Source organism: Blennius ocellaris, assembly GCF_963422515.1.
Source record: "Blennius ocellaris genome assembly, chromosome: 9".
NCBI classification, from domain to species: domain Eukaryota; kingdom Metazoa; phylum Chordata; class Actinopteri; order Blenniiformes; family Blenniidae; genus Blennius; species Blennius ocellaris.
This window is the reverse complement of record NC_137658.1, coordinates 10285438-10306907: the sequence shown is the minus strand read 5'-3', so window position 1 is coordinate 10306907 and position 21470 is coordinate 10285438. Positions and strand designations below refer to the sequence as shown.

At 40.8% G+C, this 21470-nt stretch overlaps 1 protein-coding gene across 1 annotated transcript; it reads left to right on the top strand.

The window, feature by feature from the left end:
• The first annotated feature begins 11677 nt into the window (after positions 1-11677).
• On the top strand, positions 11678-21229 carry simc1 (SUMO interacting motifs containing 1). The gene is made up of 10 exons (XM_080501948.1): positions 11678-12038; positions 14909-16042; positions 16132-16379; positions 16508-16577; positions 16775-16935; positions 18383-18475; positions 18625-18756; positions 19793-19955; positions 20149-20233; positions 20472-21229. Exons 1-10 carry the CDS (start codon positions 11904-11906, stop codon positions 20705-20707), a joined length of 2457 nt encoding a protein of 818 aa, XP_080358074.1. The 5' UTR covers positions 11678-11903; the 3' UTR covers positions 20708-21229.
• The last annotated feature ends 241 nt before the right edge of the window (positions 21230-21470 follow it).

Here is a 21470-nt window from a genome sequence, read left to right as displayed (position 1 = left end):
TATATGATAATAACATCATTTATCAAAAATAAATAGTTTTTACTCTTTGCATGATAAATAGGCGCCTTTTACATGACTGCTGTTGTTGAATAGTGTTTTCAACTTTTAGGTTTCTTTGAATTTAGATATTCTGAAACATTGTTGCCACAAAGCCTCACCTTGACTTTACTATAGTACACTATTTCATCATAAATACCTCAGTTTCTGTGCAGACAAAGTCTTTTGCAACCAGTCTGTGTTTGCAACCCAGGAGTGATATGATACAACTTTAGAAACACAAACTGAAATGCAGACAGAAAAGATAAGTCCTGTGTTTGCCGCCATTTTATTTTCTTCCACATTCTTATTGACAGTCTGCACCCACACACTATTTTTACTGACTGGTCTTCCTACCGTGCATTCTCTCTACTGCTTTTCCGAGTCAGGATATCTGCGCTGGAATACAGACAATCACTTTCACACCTACGGGCGATCTCGTCTTTTTGGAATTAAATGTATTCACCATTTTATGCACAAAGCCTGACTGAGGTAAAACTTTTGAGAAAAGGAGATCTAGTAAAGACGGGAGCCAAAAGTCACATTTTTGTGTGGCGTGTCCATCATACATTGGTTTTAAACATTACAATAAACTATGACATGATGTTAAAATTAAGTTTACATTAAAATTATTTCATTTTTTTTCTTTGATTTTGTCATTAGTCTGAAAAAACTGTGATGATAATATGATGATAATATGGCACGTATATACTCTCAATGTCAGTGTTTTGACACTTTCCAGGGAATTCATTAGGAACAAATAATGTCATTACAAAATATTTTGAGACTTTTTTGTAGCTTTCTGAAATCATCTGAATAATAGTATTTGAATTGAATAAAAATGAACGACTGATGGTTTTAAGATTATACAAAGAAATGTATAAGTGGTCACTTGCCAGATCAAACAGGAGACAATGTTTCTTTAGCGACTTTAGGGACTACCTACCAACGCTTTTGCTTTTGTTTAATGGCTTCAAAGTTTGTATTAAACGTTGTTACATTTTTAGTGATGAACAAGTTTGTTCCACCCTCACTACAGTGGTGGATGAAACATTTAGTATCATTTATGAAACTATACACAAACTTGCCATCGGAGATGAGGATCGTTAATTGCAGATAAAAATTCACAGCTGCTGCAACCTCTCATACTCGAGACTGACACAAAGCGTAAACATAAGAACAAGTCAATTGATGTATTACATATACTTCTACTGAATATACTAAAAAGATAAGATTTACAAATGAGTATATAGTTACAAAATACATTTTGTTTCAGTTCGTATTGAGCTTGCTCTCCCCACGTTGGTGCTTTGATGAATGAACTAATCCCCTCCCTGCGATGTTGCCATATGTAGATCTTTGGGAGGATACCATATAGAGAGATGACGCAGGGCTGCGCTTTCTCCGCCGCCTCAATCCTCTTAGCTTCCTGTTTTCTTCTGAGGCGGCTGTTTCGGCTGGATGCGAGCAGAGCCCACTGCTATGTTATGTAAGGTTCCAGGAATAAATGGCCCGAGGTGGTGTGTGAAAAACCTCATCTCAGGTTGCAGGTGATTTGTTGTAGTAAACATTTTCTTTCGAGGTTTCAGCCTACAGAAATATATGCATGACCCCGTAAGATTACTTAAAGACTGTATTTGCATCTTTATTTGAAGGTGTGTTTTGTCGGAGGATCCTTGGCGCCTGTCTATGTGAACACTGGTGGCACTGTAGGGAAGAATAGAAGAGTGGGAAGGACCTCGTGTGTGTGTGTGTGTGTGTGTGTGTGTGTGTGTGTGTGTGTGTGTGTGTGTGTGTGTGTGTGTGTGTGTGTGTGTGTGTGTGTGTGTGTGTGTGTGTGTGTGTGTGTGTGTGTGTGTGTGTGTGTGTGAGAGAGAGAGCGAGAGACAGAGAGAGAGAAGAGAGAGAGAGAGAGAGAGAGAGATACACTGCCACATTGTGATTCATATGCTCTTTTTTCAGAAATCACACATCTTCCATGTTTCCCACCTTCTCCTCCTGTCGCTGCTGCTGCTGTCACTGGGATTGGTGAGCGGGGATAAATACACGACTGCTGACCTTTGCTGTGTCCCAAACAAACAGCACTTCACTTTCACACAAACTTTTGCACTGCTTCGGACAACGCCACACTGCATTGTGCATACATGACTAGATTGATAAATCCTTGAAGGTCACACAAGCCAGCACATTTGTACATAGCTTTATTGTCTGGAATTATAAAAGAGCTTTAACACATTTTGAAATGGTGCTTTACTTATTAAAATAGTTTAAGCAATATTTTATGTACTCTGCCAATCATAAAATACCTCTGAATATGTTCAAATTAGGAACTAATTGACTCATTTCATCAGCCTCTCTGAATAGAAATAGTGTCTTAAAAGTCTGCTCTTTGATAAAGGGCTGTGTTGGTTGTGTGCACAGCAGAGGAAGGCCCTTTTAAAATTCCCTTCGTGGACCGTAGAGAATAGGCTTCCTGCACAAACACTTGAGAGAAAATTCCCCGTCTCTTTTTGATGGAAAGGACACATTCGTAGCCGTCTGAATGCAGCTCGTGATCTGTCTGCTTGGAGGGATTTGGTTAGCTGCAAGGTGGATCCTGTGGCTTCAGTTTCAAGAGCAGGAAATAAAAGATGTGGCATAAGAAGTCAGCGTTGAGTAAGAGGACCCTCAGGAAATCAAACCTTATTTTGACTGCAGCAGTGGTATCAATTCAACACGTTGTGAGGTTCTGCTTCCCTCACATCCACAGAGAACTCCGAAAAATCCTCTCAGGCGCTCCTGAAAAAGTCAACTCAGAAGTCTAAAGATGACTCACAAATATTCTAAATCAACTAAAATATGAGTTATCCAATGACATCATCTCAAGTACAAAGAGTTGTGAATGTTTTAGTGAGATGATGCTCATTTATTTTCTGAATGAGGTGTTCTTACACTACTACAACAATCAAATATAAATGAGGATATTATTGTTTCATGAATGGAAATTACTTGATCACTTTATCTATTCTTTTACATTTGCACACATCACAGTAGAGGATGGTGATAATAAAGACAGAAAAAAGTCAACACTTTAAACTTAACAGGAACTGTAATTTGATCATAAAATTAATATGAGACAGTCACTTTTTATCAGCTGTTGTATCAGAAGTTGTCACAACTGTTGAGCACAGCGATCAAGTGTCACAATAAGAATATGACAGGATGTAACATAGTGAGGGTATGTGGTTATTATTTAATTTTGTCTGAGAAAGACAACAACAGACCTGGAGGGATCGCCAGTTCAGCATGGTGCAAGCAATTGCTGTATTTTATATCCTGAATGTTATGAATCCAACGCTCAAATAATGTGGATGCACTATATTCACTGACTGCATTGACAGACATTATTCTTCTCTGTGTTTAGTTTTCTATACGAATATTTCAAAAGAAGAAAAACTGCCTTCAGTAGATTGACCTGAACATGTGGAAAACACTACTTGTTTGGCTGGCACAAAACAAATGTGTAATTTACTTTGCAATACAGATCAATGGCTCAGATATAAAGGCCTGCATTGTTTCGACATGTTCACAATATTTGCATTGATAAATGAAAAATGACTCCTCTCACCATGCCAGGCCAGGGTCCATGGAAACTCTCCAACGTAAAGTAAAGCAGACTGCTTATCAGCAGAAAAGTTACATGCAGGCTTGTTTGTTGTGTATTTTGAAGTCAGTTCAAGTAGCTGACCACATGCAATCCTTCGAGATCCTGCAGTACATGGCCATGAGGGAGCACCAGAGAGTGTATGGGGACCGATGCACACAGACCCTTCAGCACTGCTCGAAACACCAGCATGTTTACATTGTTATTGTGAACCTGCCGATCTCTGCATTTCTTTTAAAGTGCTTGAACATCCTAAAGGTAGCGTTGCTGCAGAGTCTGGTAAATTCTTGCTTTTCCACTCTTGGTACTGTGATGCTGTTGAGAGTTGTCTAATCTTGCTACATTATGTGACTTTAAATGAAGCTGCAGTCTGTACGCTCCCTGCACTCCAATGCCAGCTGTGAAAATAAAGTAATTTACCCCAAAACAATCCTTGTTAAGTCCAAATCTTCCCAGTTCTCCGAGTCTCTGCTGTGTGCACATCCCAGCTCTTTAAAGGGAACAGTTAGTATTCAAGGTGTCCCTCTCCAGTCTGTCACCAGCCCAATCGCTCATTAGAGCATTCATTTAGAATTTGACTTTGTTGGCTTCATTCCCTGTTATTTCTCATCAGCCTGCAGAGCACAATCCTGCCTTTTTATTATCATATAAAGCATCCCTGTTGATTTACCTCTGTGAATACTTTTGGTACACTTTACTTAGATGCAATAAATGGTTTACAGGAATAAAAATGAGCAAAGTTTTAGGGAGTTTTTTGTTTGCCCTGAAAAGATTACAAATTAAATTTCGACTCGATACAGAATAAAAACTTTTGGCACAATTTTAAAAAAAATATTTCGATTTGCCCATATAAAATATTCAGTCAACTTTTATGAAGAGTTAATTTAACACTGGAGCATAATATTGTGAAATTAAATTAAAAAACGATGAAATAAATGGTGCAATAAGGAACTGACTGTATTAGAACAGAGCAGGTCGACTTTCAATGGGTTCGATCCCCCATCTGTCCATTCAATAGGTCCTTGAGCAAGGCACTGAACCGGTCTACATGCAGACGTGAAGTTTCTGATTATAACAGTTTAGGCTCATAATAGGTCTTAGGTTATGCACTTAATCAAAATTGTACTTCAAAAACCTCACAATCATTGTGATTTCTGCAAGAGAGACTGTCATAGACATAGTAGCTTTTGATTGTTGAGATGTTTACAAAACGGCAGCTGCAACAACGTGAGAAATGATCTAATCTTCTGACAAAAGATGCTGCAGGTCATAGTCAGTATATTACTGAGCAGTGAAGGATGGTCCTGTTGGGTCTCCTGTCACATTCTGAGCTTCTTGACTGATTCCTTCTTTTAGCAGTGGAGCCATGTGAAGATGGCTGACCTGTGTGTCAAGAATAAGCTCAAAAAGGTTTTAATCCACCTGCTCAGTTGAGCATTGCGATATTAGTCAACTATTTGGTGAAACGTTCAGAAACAAAAAAAACACTGGGAAATGCTTAACATACATTTGGAAGAATTAATGTGTCAGATCACTGAACAAGCACATAGCATGAATAAGTTAATTTGATTGCATACCAGAGGTTCTCATAGTTCCAATGTTCTCCCTGTCCGTAGGTCTTCTATGTGTACTCCAGTTTCGCCTCACAGTCCAAAAATGTGTGTTTGAGATTAACTGGCATCTAAATTCTCTGTCAGCAAGACTGTAACTGCCAACCTACTTCAGGCTCACAGCACCTGTGCCAACTGTCAACTAAGACTGGCTCCAGCTTGAAGCCAAACTATGTTGGATAGCGCAGCCGAGAAGATGGATGGACTGGATGCTTCCTTACCGCCTTTGCTATTGAGCTCCGTTAAGGTCCATAGTTCAGTGGGATTTTTCCCGGCAGCCAGTCTGCAGACACGAGGCTGTCAGATCTCTCAACAGGGTCACAATTTGCAGAGTGAGTCACTTGGCTCTGGTCCACAATTAGTCTCCTCTGTCTCTCGACCTATTCCACACTCTGCCAGTCAAACGGATCCTATGAGGGACAAAGTGCAGCTTCACAGTCACAAACAATTAATTCCAAAAATGTAATTAAATAAATAACATGGCCGACAGTCTGTCCCTCTGCATTTGTCCTGTGATGGACTGGCAATCTGTTGAGGGTATATTCTACTTTTTCCCATTGATAATTAGGATTGGCCTAAGTCCTAGAGACTGGATAATGCAGTATAGAATAAAAAAAAAGTGTCACTACAATTCAACAATAATAAGGATTTTATACATAGAAAAGATTAGTAGTTGTTAAAAGAGACCCTGTTATAATGACCTCTAATTGCCATAATTTCATTAATGATGAAAATCTATGACCTCACTTGGTTATTTTCCTGCGTTTTCACATGAAAACCCAAAAACAAGAGCAGTCAAAGATCCTGTTTTTTTTACAGGGTCAGCCATTGATATTTTATATAACGGATGAACTTCCTGCAATAACGGGGATTTAAACCAGGATCTCCACACGGTCAAGTGTTTCATCTGATGCACCACCAGGGGGGGTAAATCACGACTTCTTATAATAGTACCGAACAGTGTGACTACAAAATCACAAAACAGCTCAGACTGCGAATGACCTAACTAAAGACCAGAAGAGAAAGACTAGTGATAGAAAGAAGGATGTTCTGTGGTAATTTAGGTTTAAAAATGAATTCCAGAAGATTGTCTGTATTTACTTTAAATCTACCTTCGGTAAAGTGCATCATGTTTGGATCCAACTGTGGATTATTACTTGATTTACTTATTTGCTTTGACCTTTCAATAATTTCAGTATATTTATTGATAGTAGTGCCTATTCTTGAGTTAAATGTGCATACACTTCTCTCCTGCTTTGTCTAAACAGGAGTTTCACGAATATAATAAATTGCCTCTTCTGACTTAAATTATAATTTTTTTTAAATGAGAGAAGGAAATCCTACCTTGCTTTCCCTTCAGGTGTTTTTCTCTTTTACCTCACAAAGTATTATTCTTAGGGATGTCAGTGAGTGCCCCCGAGTGTACTCGGCTTGCTACACAAAGTGGAAGAATATACAGTTCCTGCTTTATTTTTCCATTTTCAAAACATTTTGATATTGATATTTTTCCAAAATTCTCACTTGTCAGACAGTCCGTCTTCAGATATGAATAACACTGATTGTGCATTTGAAACAATTATGCCTGTGTTTCTTTTTACCAAGAATGGAGTTCCCCTCGAGATAATGTTTGTCCACCGATGCTTTATTTAACTATTATTCATGTTCTGATAAATGGGATGAGACAGCAGAAGACTGTTGGCCTCGATCAGTGTCACGACCGTCTGGCTGGAACAGGAAAGGGCAACATTTGTGAGCTTTTCTGCTACCATCTCTCATCACCTGATCTCATATCTGAGAGCAAAAGTAATTCGCATTTTATTGTAACAACTAATGATTCTCTTGTGGAAATCTGCTTTTTTTTTACGTTTAACACTTGTATTAGTGTGCCTTCTGTCTTAGGGAGACCCTCACATTTTCTATTACAATATTTTCTTTCTTCTTCTGTGGTGAAATGAAGCGTACGTGATTTTCCATGCTGAGTGAGTTTAACGCCTTTGGGCATAAACTCAATTCAAGCACTGACTCCACTCTTTGAAATGTTTCTAACTTTCAGATGAAACTCGTGAAAAATAAAGAAAACTATGCAAGGTTCTTGGATCTTTATTTATTGCAAGACTCAGGATGGATAAGTGTTCCCAGGATGCTTGGCTGCCTCTCTTAGATAGTTTTGTTTATTAACCCTTCGAGTGCTGATGCCTTTATCACAACAAGGGCGGCTCAGTGTTACAGTGGTTAGTATTGTTGCTCCTTGGTGAGAAGGTCCAGATTTGAATTAAGACTTTGCATAGTGGGTTTGCGTTTTCATCCTCTGCCTGTGTGCATTTTCTCTGGGTGTATCTATCTCCTCCTACTATCTAAAGATAAACATCTTCAATAAATTGGTCAGAAGTCTATATTTTTAACCTTGAGTGGCTGAACTTTGTCCCACTCTGCTCCTAAACTCAGTAATGTCGGTCCATGACATAAAACCTCAATGCAGAACTCAAGACAACCCACTTTTTTTTCTTTATAAATTAGACTAAACAATGCCATTCCAAGACTGGATGTAGTTAGTTTTATGAGGGTCTGAGCACTAAAAGTGCATGGACACTACTGAAACTGGTCGAAACATTTCACTTGTAATCTATTGCTCTTTTTTTAATATAAATATTGTTGATGTATATTTTTCTGTTTGTTTTTCAGATAAAAGCCTCTTTTCAACCCTTCGACAGGCACTTCAAAATAAAAATGTATCATCATCATCATCATTGTTTATATTTTCTGTTTGGCATTTAAATATAGTGTAGTTGTGTGTGTGTGTGTGTGTGTGTGTGTGTGTGTGTGTGTGTGTGTGTGTGTGTGTAATTGTGAGTCTCTCTGTGTTTTCCTTGTGATGGATTAGCAGCCTGTTCAGGACACACCCTGCTTTCACCCAAAATTGGTTGGTGTCAGCTCTTAGCGGTCTGCGACCCCGATTTGGGTAAAGCAGGACAGCAGACAGGATGCATGGATTATTATTATTATCATTCCAGGTGTGAATGAATAAGTGCTTCACTGATAGTCCCTCGTTGCCGGGATGAGCGCTGACCACCTCACAATCCAGGTCAGGACTGATGACTGGATGGATGATATTATTAGCGTGATGGAAGAACTGTTCACGTCCGATGGAGAGCCATTCGCCACGCTGGGCTGCTGATGAAAACAGGCCGTCTGTCTGATTTCCTACATACAGTATTCTTATTGAAGCAAACAGTGTCGTGAGAGGATTTCACTGCACAGACTGAGTGTTGCAGGTTTGTCTGTCACTGTTGACTCAGCAAGAGAATCCAAAATAGATCAGTAGCTGCCCAAACAACCACCTGAACATTTCAGGAAAATGTTGTATGAGGATGCCCAACACATCAATGATATTTTTTCTAGAAGGCTGGACAGAAATAGCCAAACCCCGTCTCTCTGTTACATCCAAGGACACTGCCAAGATGTACTGAGCTGAGAAAACAGACCGAAACGTGACAGAATCATCAGACGGATTCTGCCTGAGGATAAGTTGTAACTTAACGCTTCTGATCAACACAATGTGTTTACTTTGTTTGACTCCTTAAAGCCACACTATGGCTCCAGTCAAGTAGGTCGCCAATGTTTTAGAGGTAAAACAAGAAAGAAAGAATGAAAGCAAATAAATAGACGATATTAATGCTTATGAAATAGATTTCAAACTAAGCCTTTTGATTTTTCCATCTCCCTTGAAACCTGCACAGTTCTCTATTTTCTGCCTAATACTATTCACAGATCCAGCCAGTTGGCCTCATATTAGACATCTTCTAATACAAGTAATTAGTAACGAGTGCAGACATACTTTATCCAACAGGAAACTGCATGCTCTGTTGCTGATAAAATATTTCACCCTTAATTTGTGTCCATGTATGGGCAGCAGAGTGTTTTGGGGTTCATCTGGGATTTCAAATGTCTCCATAGCTTTGCTTGTCAGCCTAACTGAACTTAGATCACCTCTTCCAGCTGAATCACTTGTGACATTATAAAAATATATGTGTTCTCAGAGCTAATCAACTGATCGTAATAACACAGCACGGCTGACAAAAGGACTTGGCACTGGTTACTTCTGTGTGTTGGACCAATAACTTGAATATTTAGTACATCTTTAAATGCAAAACTAGGTTTTGCACGATTTACAGAACCGATGACACTCGGAGAACAATAAAGAAACAAAAGTGAGAGCGCAAACACACGGCTCATAAACACAGACATTACCCATCCCAAGAAAGTACTGACATTGCTGAATAGATGTCAGGAGGTTGTGTACGTCTGACTACGATGACTCATCCAGCCTCATACTCTTCATTGGGTGTAATGGTTAGAGGCATTTGCAATTAATAGCTCCTTTCATCCAATTACATGAGACGGCAGGACAAAAATTTACATTTCATAGAAAAACAGCCCAACTTACAAAATGGCCTTTTCTCTTTTCCCGGAAAATCGTGTGTCCACAATACATTACACAAGATGGAAAAACACTAAACAAAATTCAAAAACTAGTTTGATATGAATTATTGACGCAGAGATATTGTGCTTAAATAAAACACCACAAGGCTTGAAGTCACCAACTTCCGGGCTCTCATTTTCTACAGCTTATCGTGATTGCCATGTTCTTATAAAGTTAGCACTTGAGGATGTGGATGTGAAACACGGCGTCATATCAACAGGAAGCAGCTTTTGATGGCAATATGCTCCTTAAAAAAATTAAGTCGCACAGAGTGGAACATACCAGTGGCAATCCATCTTTTCCCTGTCGCTCTGCCTTTAAACACTGTTGATTTTATTGTAACATGACCAGTTTAACGATAATGACCGTTTTGAAACATTCTTTTTTTCCAGTTTGAATTCGGACTGCAGTCATTTGAAAGAGTTTTAGGGCTTCAGTGTATGTTTATTTCATTTGTCTCTCTTCATGATCAGAAGAGAGATCATCTGTTTCTCTTTGGAAGAAAAACTACAGAAAAATGTGTTTGTATCATTGAAAAACTTAATAAATACCTATTTGATCTTTAATTTAATTTCTTCAATATTTTCTTCATGGACTTATCTGTAAAAATCCCTGTCTTTTGCACAGCGTGAGTGCACTCCAGTGGCGATGTGTGACATTACACACAATCACATAAACTCAGTGAATGTTTGGTCTTTATTTTAGCCTTTTAATCCGATTATCCAATCGACAGTCAATCTTGAATGACTGATTTATGTAACCAAATTCATAATTTCATCTGGAAAGCCTCCAGGTTAACAAGAGTGAACACTATATCGCCGAGCTTTTACATGTATAAGCCTCCAGGTTAACAAGAGTGAACACTATATCGCCGAGCTTTTACATGTATAATTAGCATTCACAACTTTGAGTATTTGATCATATATATTGATTGTTTGCATGAGAATTGCTTATCAAATAACACAAAAATTACACCAGACACTTTCATGCTGCCAGGCATATTAGACATAACAATTGTTTTTCCAACTGGTAATGTACAATATTTCACTGTAAGTGAAACTAAACTGAAAATAATGAAGTTTCAACTTTCATTTATAATTATTGTTGCTAATTTTTCATCTCCTTAGGGGAGACCAAGTTCTGAAAGTTTGTCTGTTGTGCATTGGAGTCATTTTGGCTGTTATAAAAGGCACATGCTGTCTGAGTGATGCTGACAATGAACCCCGAATAGCAGTAAAAACAACTAACCTGAACTGACTGGACTGTCTTAATGTATATATGTTTTTGTTGTCACAACTCTAATGTTAAGTCATCATTGTATTATGTCATAATTTTACTGCTCTGACCTATAGAACATAAAGTCAGGCTGGACCACCGAAAAAAGGCCTGCAACCTCTTACTCCTGAGTCAAATGTTGCTCTTTAGCTTTTCTGTTGGAACTTCTTCATGGAAGATATATTGTGTTATAAGATATATTGGAATATATCATTAAGCATATATTGTGCATATATGGGGCTGTGTTGCCATATTATGCCCAAAAGGCTTCCCTGTGTGCGGGTCTTCTGCTCATAAACATTGCAGTCTTCTGGGCAGCATTCTGACTAATCTGCCTACAAAATTCCAAAAGAGCAAGTGCTTTTCAGAAGATCAGCAGAAACAATTCTCCATTTATTGCAGGAATACATGCGAGGCCGTGTGACATGTGCAAAACAGGCACAATATTGATATTTTAGTTACTTAAAAAAAAAAGAAAAAAAGAAAAAGAAAAAAGAAAAGGCTTCATTATTTCCCTCCAGATGAAGACATAAGCAGTGTTTCTCCTCCAGTCCGACAGATGGCGATATACGCCAGTTGACCGCGATCCTCGAGACAAACAGAGGAAAAGTCATCCAAGCCCGGAAACGTGACTTCGGGACCCTCCGTGGAATAATTGCGATTGCTTTGCATGTGATCGATACGGGACATAGACAGAGTCGAAAGCAAAGCGGAGCCGGACAGCGTTCAATCGGGAAGAAGTTATAGGTGACGCGCCCCTGCGCCATGTGACTGTTGGTGAACATGGGGGCAGACGACAGCTCCTGTCTTCGGGGTTTACTATGAAGGGAGAGAAGGTGGAGGAGGGGGTGGAGGAGCAATGGATGATACGATCAGCATCAGCTCATGTGAGTCAGACGTGGAAATCGTCGGCGTCTACAACCATCGCCTCACCAGGACGGACCCGCTGCCGCTGTCCGACGTGCGGGTGGACGTCGCCGGTGACGTCATCAACGTGAGTCACATCTTTCTGTTTCCTCTTTATTGTTATTGTTTTTGGTGGCACTCGGCTGTGGCAGTTCATGTCAACCTTCCCCAAAACCACACCGTAGCGACAGTGAATCCTCCAGAGACCGGACGTGTGCGGTAGGTACTTTTCCTCGACATGTTGCTCATTTGAATATTAAGGTGAACCGACTGAAAGTAGTTTGACGTCTCGTCTCTGTCAGAACTAATATAGTATTTAAAACACATAATTACGTTTGTTTGCAGGAGCAGCTTATTTAGGGATTTTTTTTGTCACGTTTAACCGTTTTTTTTCGGTTTAGACGTATTAACTGGTTTCCTTGTCAACTGGTCTATCCGTCCGTCCATCTTCTTTCCTGCTTAGTCGGTTTGGGGTCACGGTGGCAGTATAGAGAGCAGAGAAGCCCAGGCGTCCCTGTCCCCTGCAACTTCCTCCAGCTCTTCTGGGGGGACCCCGAGATGCTCCCAGGCCAAGCAACAGATATAATCTATCCAGGGTGTCCTGAGCTTGGGAGACCTCTAAAGGGAGGCGACCAGGGAGCATCCTCATGAGATGCCCCAACCGCCTCAGTTGGCCCCTCTCAATGTGGAGTTCTGGCTCAATGGTCATTCTTTTGGTAATGACCCAAAATTCATGACCAAAGGTGAGGGTGGGGGTGTCGACTGACTGGTAAACGGAGAGCGTACAGTGACTGTATTACTACAGCCACCTGTCCAAACCTATGGCCCATCTCACAATCCCTCCTCCCGTCACTCTTGAATATGATGCCGAAATACTTAAACTCCTCCACTTGAGGAAGGTCCACCACCCCCTACCTGGAGAGGGCATTCATTCCTTTTCCTTGAGAGGACCATGGACTCAGATTTGGAGGTGCCGATCTGCATCCCAATCGCTTCACACTCGGCACACTGTGAACCGTTCCAGTGAACGCTGTAGGCCCTCATGTAACACGATGCCGGTATGCACCTTGACACCCCGTCCAGCATTGAGGCCAAAAGGGGTGCAGCCCTGGCAGAGGCCAGTGATCAACGTGAACAAGTCTACACTGGGAGCACAAAGAACGGATTGCCTGCAGCTGTGGTTCCAGGGCTCCGTACTCCCTTAACACCTCCCACAAGACATGTCACATGTCACCTCCCACAGGACACAGTCATAAGCCTTCTCCAAGTCCACAAAACACACGTAGGTTGTATTGGCAAGCTCCCATGACCCCTCGATAATCTGCGAGAGGGTGAAGAGCTGGTCCATTGACCAACTTACTTAGGATTTTGCCATTCCTGCTAACAGCAACAGATACTAAATAAAATAAGACTGGCAAAGGGTTTGAGATTTTAAAGTGTATCATAAATGCCATTTGCCAAAACGGCAGCAAATTTCCGCCATGTTTTTAATAACTGCTGTTAAAAGAATTTGGTCACCAGTTAACAGGGTAACCAGTTGAACCAAAACACCAATTTTGTTCAGTTTAGCTATTTAGTTTGGTTGAACCGGTTTGTTTGGTTTGACTGTTTTGTTCAGTTCAACATTTTTGGACGATTTCAACAATGTGGTTCAGTTTAACCGTTTCGTCTGGTTTAACCTTCATGTCCGGTTTTAACTGTTTGACTCTGAATGACCATGAACGAAGTGTTGACATATCTGTCGAAGGAAACAAGCATTCAGGCTTCCAAAAACAAACCAGAATGAAACCCGATGTTCCATTTTGTTTTACTCTCAGTACTTCAAAGTATGTTCTCCAACTTTCACTTTTGTTTCTTGTCTCAGAAAAATAGAACTTATGAGGAGACAAACATGGTGATTCTGAGTCATGCAGGAAGCAGTGCAACAGTGGACTGCTGAAGTTCCAATTTTAAAATAACCACAACGCAGAGATTGGGTCGGGACAAAATTCACAAATATTTTGAAAATGTATTTGAGAAATTGTGGAGACCACACAAAGTCCCAAATAAAAAAGCAAATAAGAAACTATCCCAATCTTGCTGCTCGATGTCCAATTAAGCATTCTGTTCAGGTATGTATTAATAGCTCAACCAGTGAGTTTGACCCCACCTTCTTTCACAAAGCATTTCATAGACGGGTGCTTCTAAAAAATAGTGAAGACCATAGTAAATATCAGTACAGTGCCACCTTGTGGTCAAACATCTCCGTTACAATAATAGAGCAGCAACATGTATTGCGACGAAAGTGCCCAAATTGAATAAATAAATATGCATATATATATATATATATTTAATTATTTAAAGCTCCGTGTTGCACTGCTTCATGAATTTATTTAATCTGTCAAACCCTCCCAGCAAAGTCAGAGGCCGGGGCAAATGTTAATCACGTCAAAGCTTTTGCTTTGGCCTGACGAGTTTCACAATATGGCAGCTACATTACCAGAAGAGCTGAATGAACTTTGTAGGGAGATGGTGAGAGATGTTTTAGAGTGTAAAATATATCTCACTACTGAGGCATTTAACTAGTAGGACAGAGTCTTCTCCTTGGTTTTTTCTCGGTTGCAAATAAAGTTTTGTTAAATAAAATGTACAAACAAATATACAAACCAATGTATGTGTGTATAGTGTAGCAATAGGAACTACTGTTAGCTATGTGTTGCTACAGGGACATGTTCAGGTGTGACATGTGCGATAGCTGACCAAACTGAACGTAACCTCACGTGCAGAAGTTGAGAAATGAAAGTTCTCCACCTGTTGGGTGGAAACAAGATGAGTCTGGAGTTTTACTGTGAGTAAGGAGCACACTTTAACATATAGTGCCACTCAGTGTATCAGAATATGTTCACTATCTCTGCATGCATAGAATGCATATCTCTTCTACAATTGTCCAAGTAACCCCTTTTTCTTTTTCTTTACCAGCACTATGTTGATCTCACGGATCCACGATGGTGTTTTCCACATCTCAAGCTGCGCAAAAGACACAAGTCCAACTCTGCAACCGTCATAGACTTGACTGAGACTGTTGAGAGAGACCTGGAGACAGACAATGTATCACCTGACTGCCAAATGACTCTGGGAAGTACAGTTTTAGATATCGCCAACAACGAGGATCTTAACCAGAAGGTAACCTCTGTAAGCGGCTCCACTGCTTCGGCCCCAGTGCAAGGCAATGTGCCAAAGAGGCAAAAGGCGAATCAACAGCAAAACTCTGACGCACTTCCTTGTCTTTACAAGCCGGTTGTCAAGTTGACACGATTACCTGTTATTTACTCTCACTTAACAGAGCTGACAACATCCAGATGCTCTGTGGAGTTAACCAAAGTTTGCATACAGACGCCACTGTGCCAGAAAGGATTAAACACCATCGGCGAAACCCAACATAGTTTTACTGATTTAAGGACCGCTACTACGTCACATGTTGGTCAGACGGAGTCTTCCCTCAGCCCCGGTCCCCCTGTGAATGGGACTTTATCACACATGGGACTGGAACAAGACAACAGTAAGGTGGTTACAGGGACAAAATTAAAAGCCCAAGAGTCTCAGCACCCACAAAGGAGTGCCGAGCCTTGTTGCTCAAATGGAAATGTTGTTGTAGCCTCACCGGACAACAAAAAGGCTGACTGCTCTTCCTCCATGATGATTTCCTCTCCAACTGTCTCTCCTTCTCAGGATCAAAAAAAGAGTGAAGCCCACCAAAGCCATTCCTCTGGTCACTCATCCCCCCACTCCCCTATGAGACTGCACTCGTCTGAGCTTTTCAACTTGGATTCTCTGAGTGGATTCACTAATATCAAGAGCGATATTGATCCACCACCAACCTGTTTAATACAAGAAACTGAAATGGATCTTGGAGGGCAGTCAGAGGCTGACCTGTACGACACTGCTGATAATGACAGTCTGGTGTTTGAAGACTGGCAGAAAGAGATTGACGTTGAGGATATGAATCAGGAAAGGAGTTTTGGCAGAGATTTCAGGGCGGTCCAGGGAGAAGATCTGCATTATGTGTCTCCAGTCGCACTCAAGAGGTTTATGGCCCGACCAAGTCAAGATCTAGTGTGTAACTTCTCTTTTCAATCACATATTTCTGACTGTTTTTCTTCTGTTTATCACATATCTCATTATATTCAATTTGTTTTGATTAGTTTGATGAGGATGATGAAGTTGTTGGAGCTCCAGAAATGTTGAGCCGTCTGAGGCTGTGTCAGGTTTACACCACCATTGAAGTGAATTACCCAGAGGGCACATTGCAGCTGCTGTTTGACCTGCTTCAGCCTGGCTACTATCTCCCCGGCGACATCACCGCCCACCTCCTCCATGGCATCCTGCTCAACCGTCAGTGTTCCCAACACCACCGTGTGCAGGCCTTTAATCTGCTCATGAGGACACAGAGGTCAGAGCACTCGCAAAGAGAAGTACAGTAGATCGGAAAGCATTAATCATTCATGTTTACCCAGATTTCTAATTTGTCTCCTCTTTCTATCTTCTTCTTCTTTTTTTCTTTTTTTTTTTTGTTCACAGACATCACATGGCTGATAAATCCACAGTTCCTTGGGACTGGGAATTACTGACCTCAGTCATGGCAAATCAGGTACAGCGCCAGATAGCAAAATCTTCAAATGTGCAATAACACTGAGTGATTGTAGCACTTTATACACCGTCATCACTTCTGCTTGTCAGATGTGCGTCGGCATTTCTGGTTTCAAAATAGACTAATAAAGTAATACTGGCGCTACTGAGATTGTTTACACTTTTTTTTCCCTTTCTGCTCTTCTCTTTTCTCATCAGGACAGTGCAGAGAAGCACTGTAGTGAGGTTGTGCGCATGCTTCTGGAGTACATCATACAGACTTTAGAAGATGACTTTCATGCCAACAATTGTCCATCCTCCCTCCCCCATTCAATCGCAAAGGCGACACTGTCATGTCGTCACCAGTTTTCTCGGGTCCGGTGGGTATTAACATTACAGGCCAGTATAACGATAAAGGACATCTTTGGACTTAAAAGTTAGTTGACGATCTGTTTCTTAGTTTGCCAACTAATCTCTCATCAAAACAAGTGCAGTTTTCATAAATGATCATTCATCCTACAAATTCCTGCACTCCGGGGAACAAAGCGCCCTTTGGGCAAACTGCACACTGCTGCTCTGTTCTAATGCTTATGAGGCTATTATAGTAGTGGAATCGTTTGTGTGTATGTTTCGTAAGTTGTGTGTGTATTATTATGTGTAATATTTGTGTCTGTTCCGTCCATACTTAATTAGCACTTAAATTTGTAGGTGCTGAACAAAATGTGTGCGCTCGATTCCAGATCTCATTGCAGAAAGGACAAGCTCGCGGTCAGGCTGTGTGTCGTTTTTGCCGCACCGTGTCTTGACGGCTGCACAGCTTTCATATCAACCGGTGGTGCTTCTGCAGTCCTCGGCCAGCTCTCGGGACTTTGTAGGAGCTGGTATCTTTAGTGTGCGTTCACTCTCTTTAGATGGAGCTCATGCGAAGCTAATGGAATCCAACGCGGTGTGTTTGCTTAATCGACAACCAGGGTTGTCAGATCTGACTTGACAAGTCTCGGCTCAGACGCAAGGTAAAACCCGCACAGCTCAATAACATCTAGTGCCTCGTCGGGTCGAGCAGACACTCTCATTTCAAACTACATGAACGAGTAAGACGACACGGCAGTTTGTTGAAATGTGCAGGTTTGTACTTTTTGGCCAAATAATGTTTGTTAATGTGTTATCGGTGATATTTTCTAAAATACAGCCCTCACAGCAAGAGGACACGCAGCCTGACAGGGTGAGCTTTTCAGTCCAGCTTTAGGTCGAAGGAAACTTGTTTTATCTTTAGGCCACTCAAAGCTGCTTTAACTTGTTTCTTACGTCCATCCATCTGTCTTCTGTACAACGTTGTGCAACTTGTAGACATAGAGCCTTTTGAGCTGACCCCAGTGGTGATGGGCAGAGGGTAAAAGTCACACTACTCAAACGCTCATCACGGGGTGAACACAGAGAGACAAGCAGTCACAAAACTGTCACATTCCCAGTTACAGGCAATTTAGACGTACCAGTTAGCCTGGAATGCTCGTTTTAGGACTGAGGATTTCATCAAAAGCAGAATAAAATTCCCTCACCCACAGGGAGAACATGCAAACTGTCAAAAATAATAAATGCATTTAGAAAAGACCCTCATGCCTGGATTGGACCTATTAGGCCAGAGTGCTTACCACTACACCTTTGGACATTGAACGGTTTGCTAGACCCCATAAAACCCCAGTAAAATAGATTCCAAGTAGGAGAAATTGAATAAATCTGTTTGTTGAAGCCAGTGGACGAGTGCCATTTGTGTAAATATAGAGCAGTTTCTTGAATGTTTTTTTTTCTTCCTTTGGTTGTTCTTCATAGGGATGTCATCAAGTTGCTGTTTTCTGCCATCACAAAATCAACAGAATGTGAAGAGAGCAACACGATGACCAGGGAGAGAGATGAATATATTAGGTAAATCACCCAAAACAATTGAACATGTCAGCCTGAGCAGAAGGAAGGAAAGAACAGCACATTTTCTCATTCTGGCTGGTTCTGTGTTTGTCATCTCCATTTACTTGATTTTCTATTCATTGTTACTTTTCCCAATTTGTCCACCACAGAATGGTGACGGTCTTCCAACGGATGCTGTCTCTTGCTCTGGAGGTGGACGGATCTCCCGCGATGAGCTCGGCCAAGCTGTCCCTGGAGCTCTTCCACATGCTCATCAGTTTTGGTCCTCTGCGAACACACAGGTGAGGAGGAGAGGTGAAACCAGGTAACATGAACAGACCACATTTTCTTCATAACTCAAGCCTCACAGCGAGAAGGCCGTGGGTTCAAATACAGCCCAGGGCCGTTCTGTGTGGAGTTTGCATGTTATCCCTGTTGTGTGCGTAGGTTTCCTCCAGGTTCCCCCGCAGTCCCAAAAGGAACATGCATTCTACTAAGCAAATGTTTCGTACCCAAACAAAAGTGTTCGAAAGCAATTCCTACGTTCTGTTGTTTTCCCGTGGATTTTAAACTGCTTTTCAAATCTATTAAACTCATAAACAACTGAAAAACCTCAGTAGCCTCATTCCTAAAACAGTTACATTTTATAGAGTGAGGTTTGCAATGACGATTGCCTCTTTATTTTTTCTCTTTTTCTTTTCTTGATTTGTTCTGTATCTGTGTTGTAGCATTTATATATCATTTTGTCCAAGGCTATCAATTGTGTTCCCTGCATGTTTTGTGTTTTACCAGATGGTTCTTTTATTTAATTTTTTTTTAAAGTAAACAAAGAAAATTACAGTGAACAAAAACATTTCAGTCTGACACTTGATTTTAACAACTATCACTGATTCACTGATGTTCTGATGATATGAGACGACATTGCAGTGTGTTAAAATGTGTCTCTTTTCCTTTTTTTAACCAACCTTCCCAGTGATATTCAGCTCGGTCGCTTATTGCAGTGTTCTGAACTTGGTGCCAATGGCTTTATATATAAACTATATTTTTCAATAAGTCATTTTTAAAATATGCCATTCATTACAGTATTTTTAATGCCATTGCCTTTCGGAATTTTCATCAGCCAAAGCAATTTCCAATATTCCTGACAGAAGTGACATAATTGAAATGACTCCCTGATTGAGGGGCTGTCATGTCGTGAGTTTGTAAGGTTTTACGGAAAGGTCAGAGGTCAACTGCCCAGGTTGTGTTGTGAGGGGCGCCCAGTGGCAAACCTGTTGTGTTGACGAGCAGCTGAAACGCAACTCCAACACTTAATGTGACTCCGTTTCTTACACACAGGATGTTGTTGTTGGAGACTTTACAAAGCAAGCAGCTAAAATGTAAGCTGTTGGAACATCTGTTGAACGATGCATGCCACGATGTGAAGATCCACGATGTGCCCATGTCGCTTAGTCTGCTGCTTCACTTTCTAAAGAATTCTACTCTCATGCCAGACCCTTCAGTGAGTATCGCACTCTTTCCACCCGTGTTAATCCTGTTGTGTAGCTCCGCCACTGATGTAGTGATGGCAGAATGTGGTATGTTTATGATGGTAAAGTTGCAAGCCATTTATTTTTTAGAAGATGTCTGACCAAATGAAGTTAGTGACTAAGACTCTCTGCTGGTTGTAACTGATCCATGAATGGATTCTTCAGGATGGAACAGAGAGGTGGAAGAAGTGGGAGGAGTTGATGCAACTTTTCTGGATGCTGCTGTTCAGCTACAACAAGGCAATGAAAGGTGAGCAGTGTGCTTTTGATTTGACTTTGATTCTTTTCACATGAAGATGTGCTCTATATGCAGCAGCAGGGAGTGAATCACACTGAGAGAGAGCACATAGCCGGATGGGTTCCATATATGAATGAAACACACGTCTCCATTCAGTCCCATAAATGCAAAAATCACGTCACCATTACTGGGACTTTATTAATGAAAACTCTTCAGTTATTGACTAACCTTTCTCACCCCTTTTCCACAGGTTACTTATGCAGCTCAAAAATGGATCAAAGAAGAAAAATCAGCACATTAGTCTACAAGGCACATGACGTGATATCGGCCCCGGCAGTCCAAGAGGCTGTGGAGGCCTTCCAATCCAGATCCAAGGCCGACCTCGGACAGGAGCTCCCCCTCCATGTGCAGGAGTCTCTCACTTATCTCCAGGATCACCTGATGGATGCATGTCAGTGTGAAGATCAAAAGACTCCGGTTGTCTAGACGTTCTTCGTTTTAGTGAAGCATACTGTTAAATTAATTTTTGTTCAAGTGGGCTTTACTACTTTTGCATTTTCCAAGGCTGTGCCTTGATGTGTTTGGAATGTTCTGAAATATATGAATTTTACCTTCTCATACTTGCTCTCTGTGATTTTCTAATATTCTTCTCTACACTGTAACCAAAACTGTGAATGCGAGTCAAAATCAACAAAGACAAATCTTCCTTTTGTTTTCCATATACATGTGAAGAGTCTATTTCATTAGTTTCAACACAATGACAAAATGTAAGGTTGAATAAACTTGAAGCAGATTGAATGAAAAGATTTACCAATATATACACATTAAGTAGACTTAAGTAGATACATTAAATAAAATAAAACAGACATTTACCACTATGTATAATGGTAATCAGAAAAAGGATAGGTGAATAACTATAAAATACATAACAAAAGTTAGCAACAGTCAAACAAAGAAAAATCCCTGTTTAGATGCTTTTTACAAATGGCCCCAACAATTCTGGGGATGTTGTCCTGTTGGTGTTGAATAAATGAATTTTAAACGTCCGTCTATCCATCTTCTGTACTGCTTTGTCCTGTGCATGGTATCAGGGTGCTGGATCTGAGGGCAGGAGACACCCTCCAGTCCATCACAGAGGAACACACACTCGCATTCATTGGACAAGTTAGGGTCACGAACGGACCTCACGAGCTTGTTTTTGTACTGTGGGAGGAAACCCACCCACACACAGGGAGAACATACAAACTCT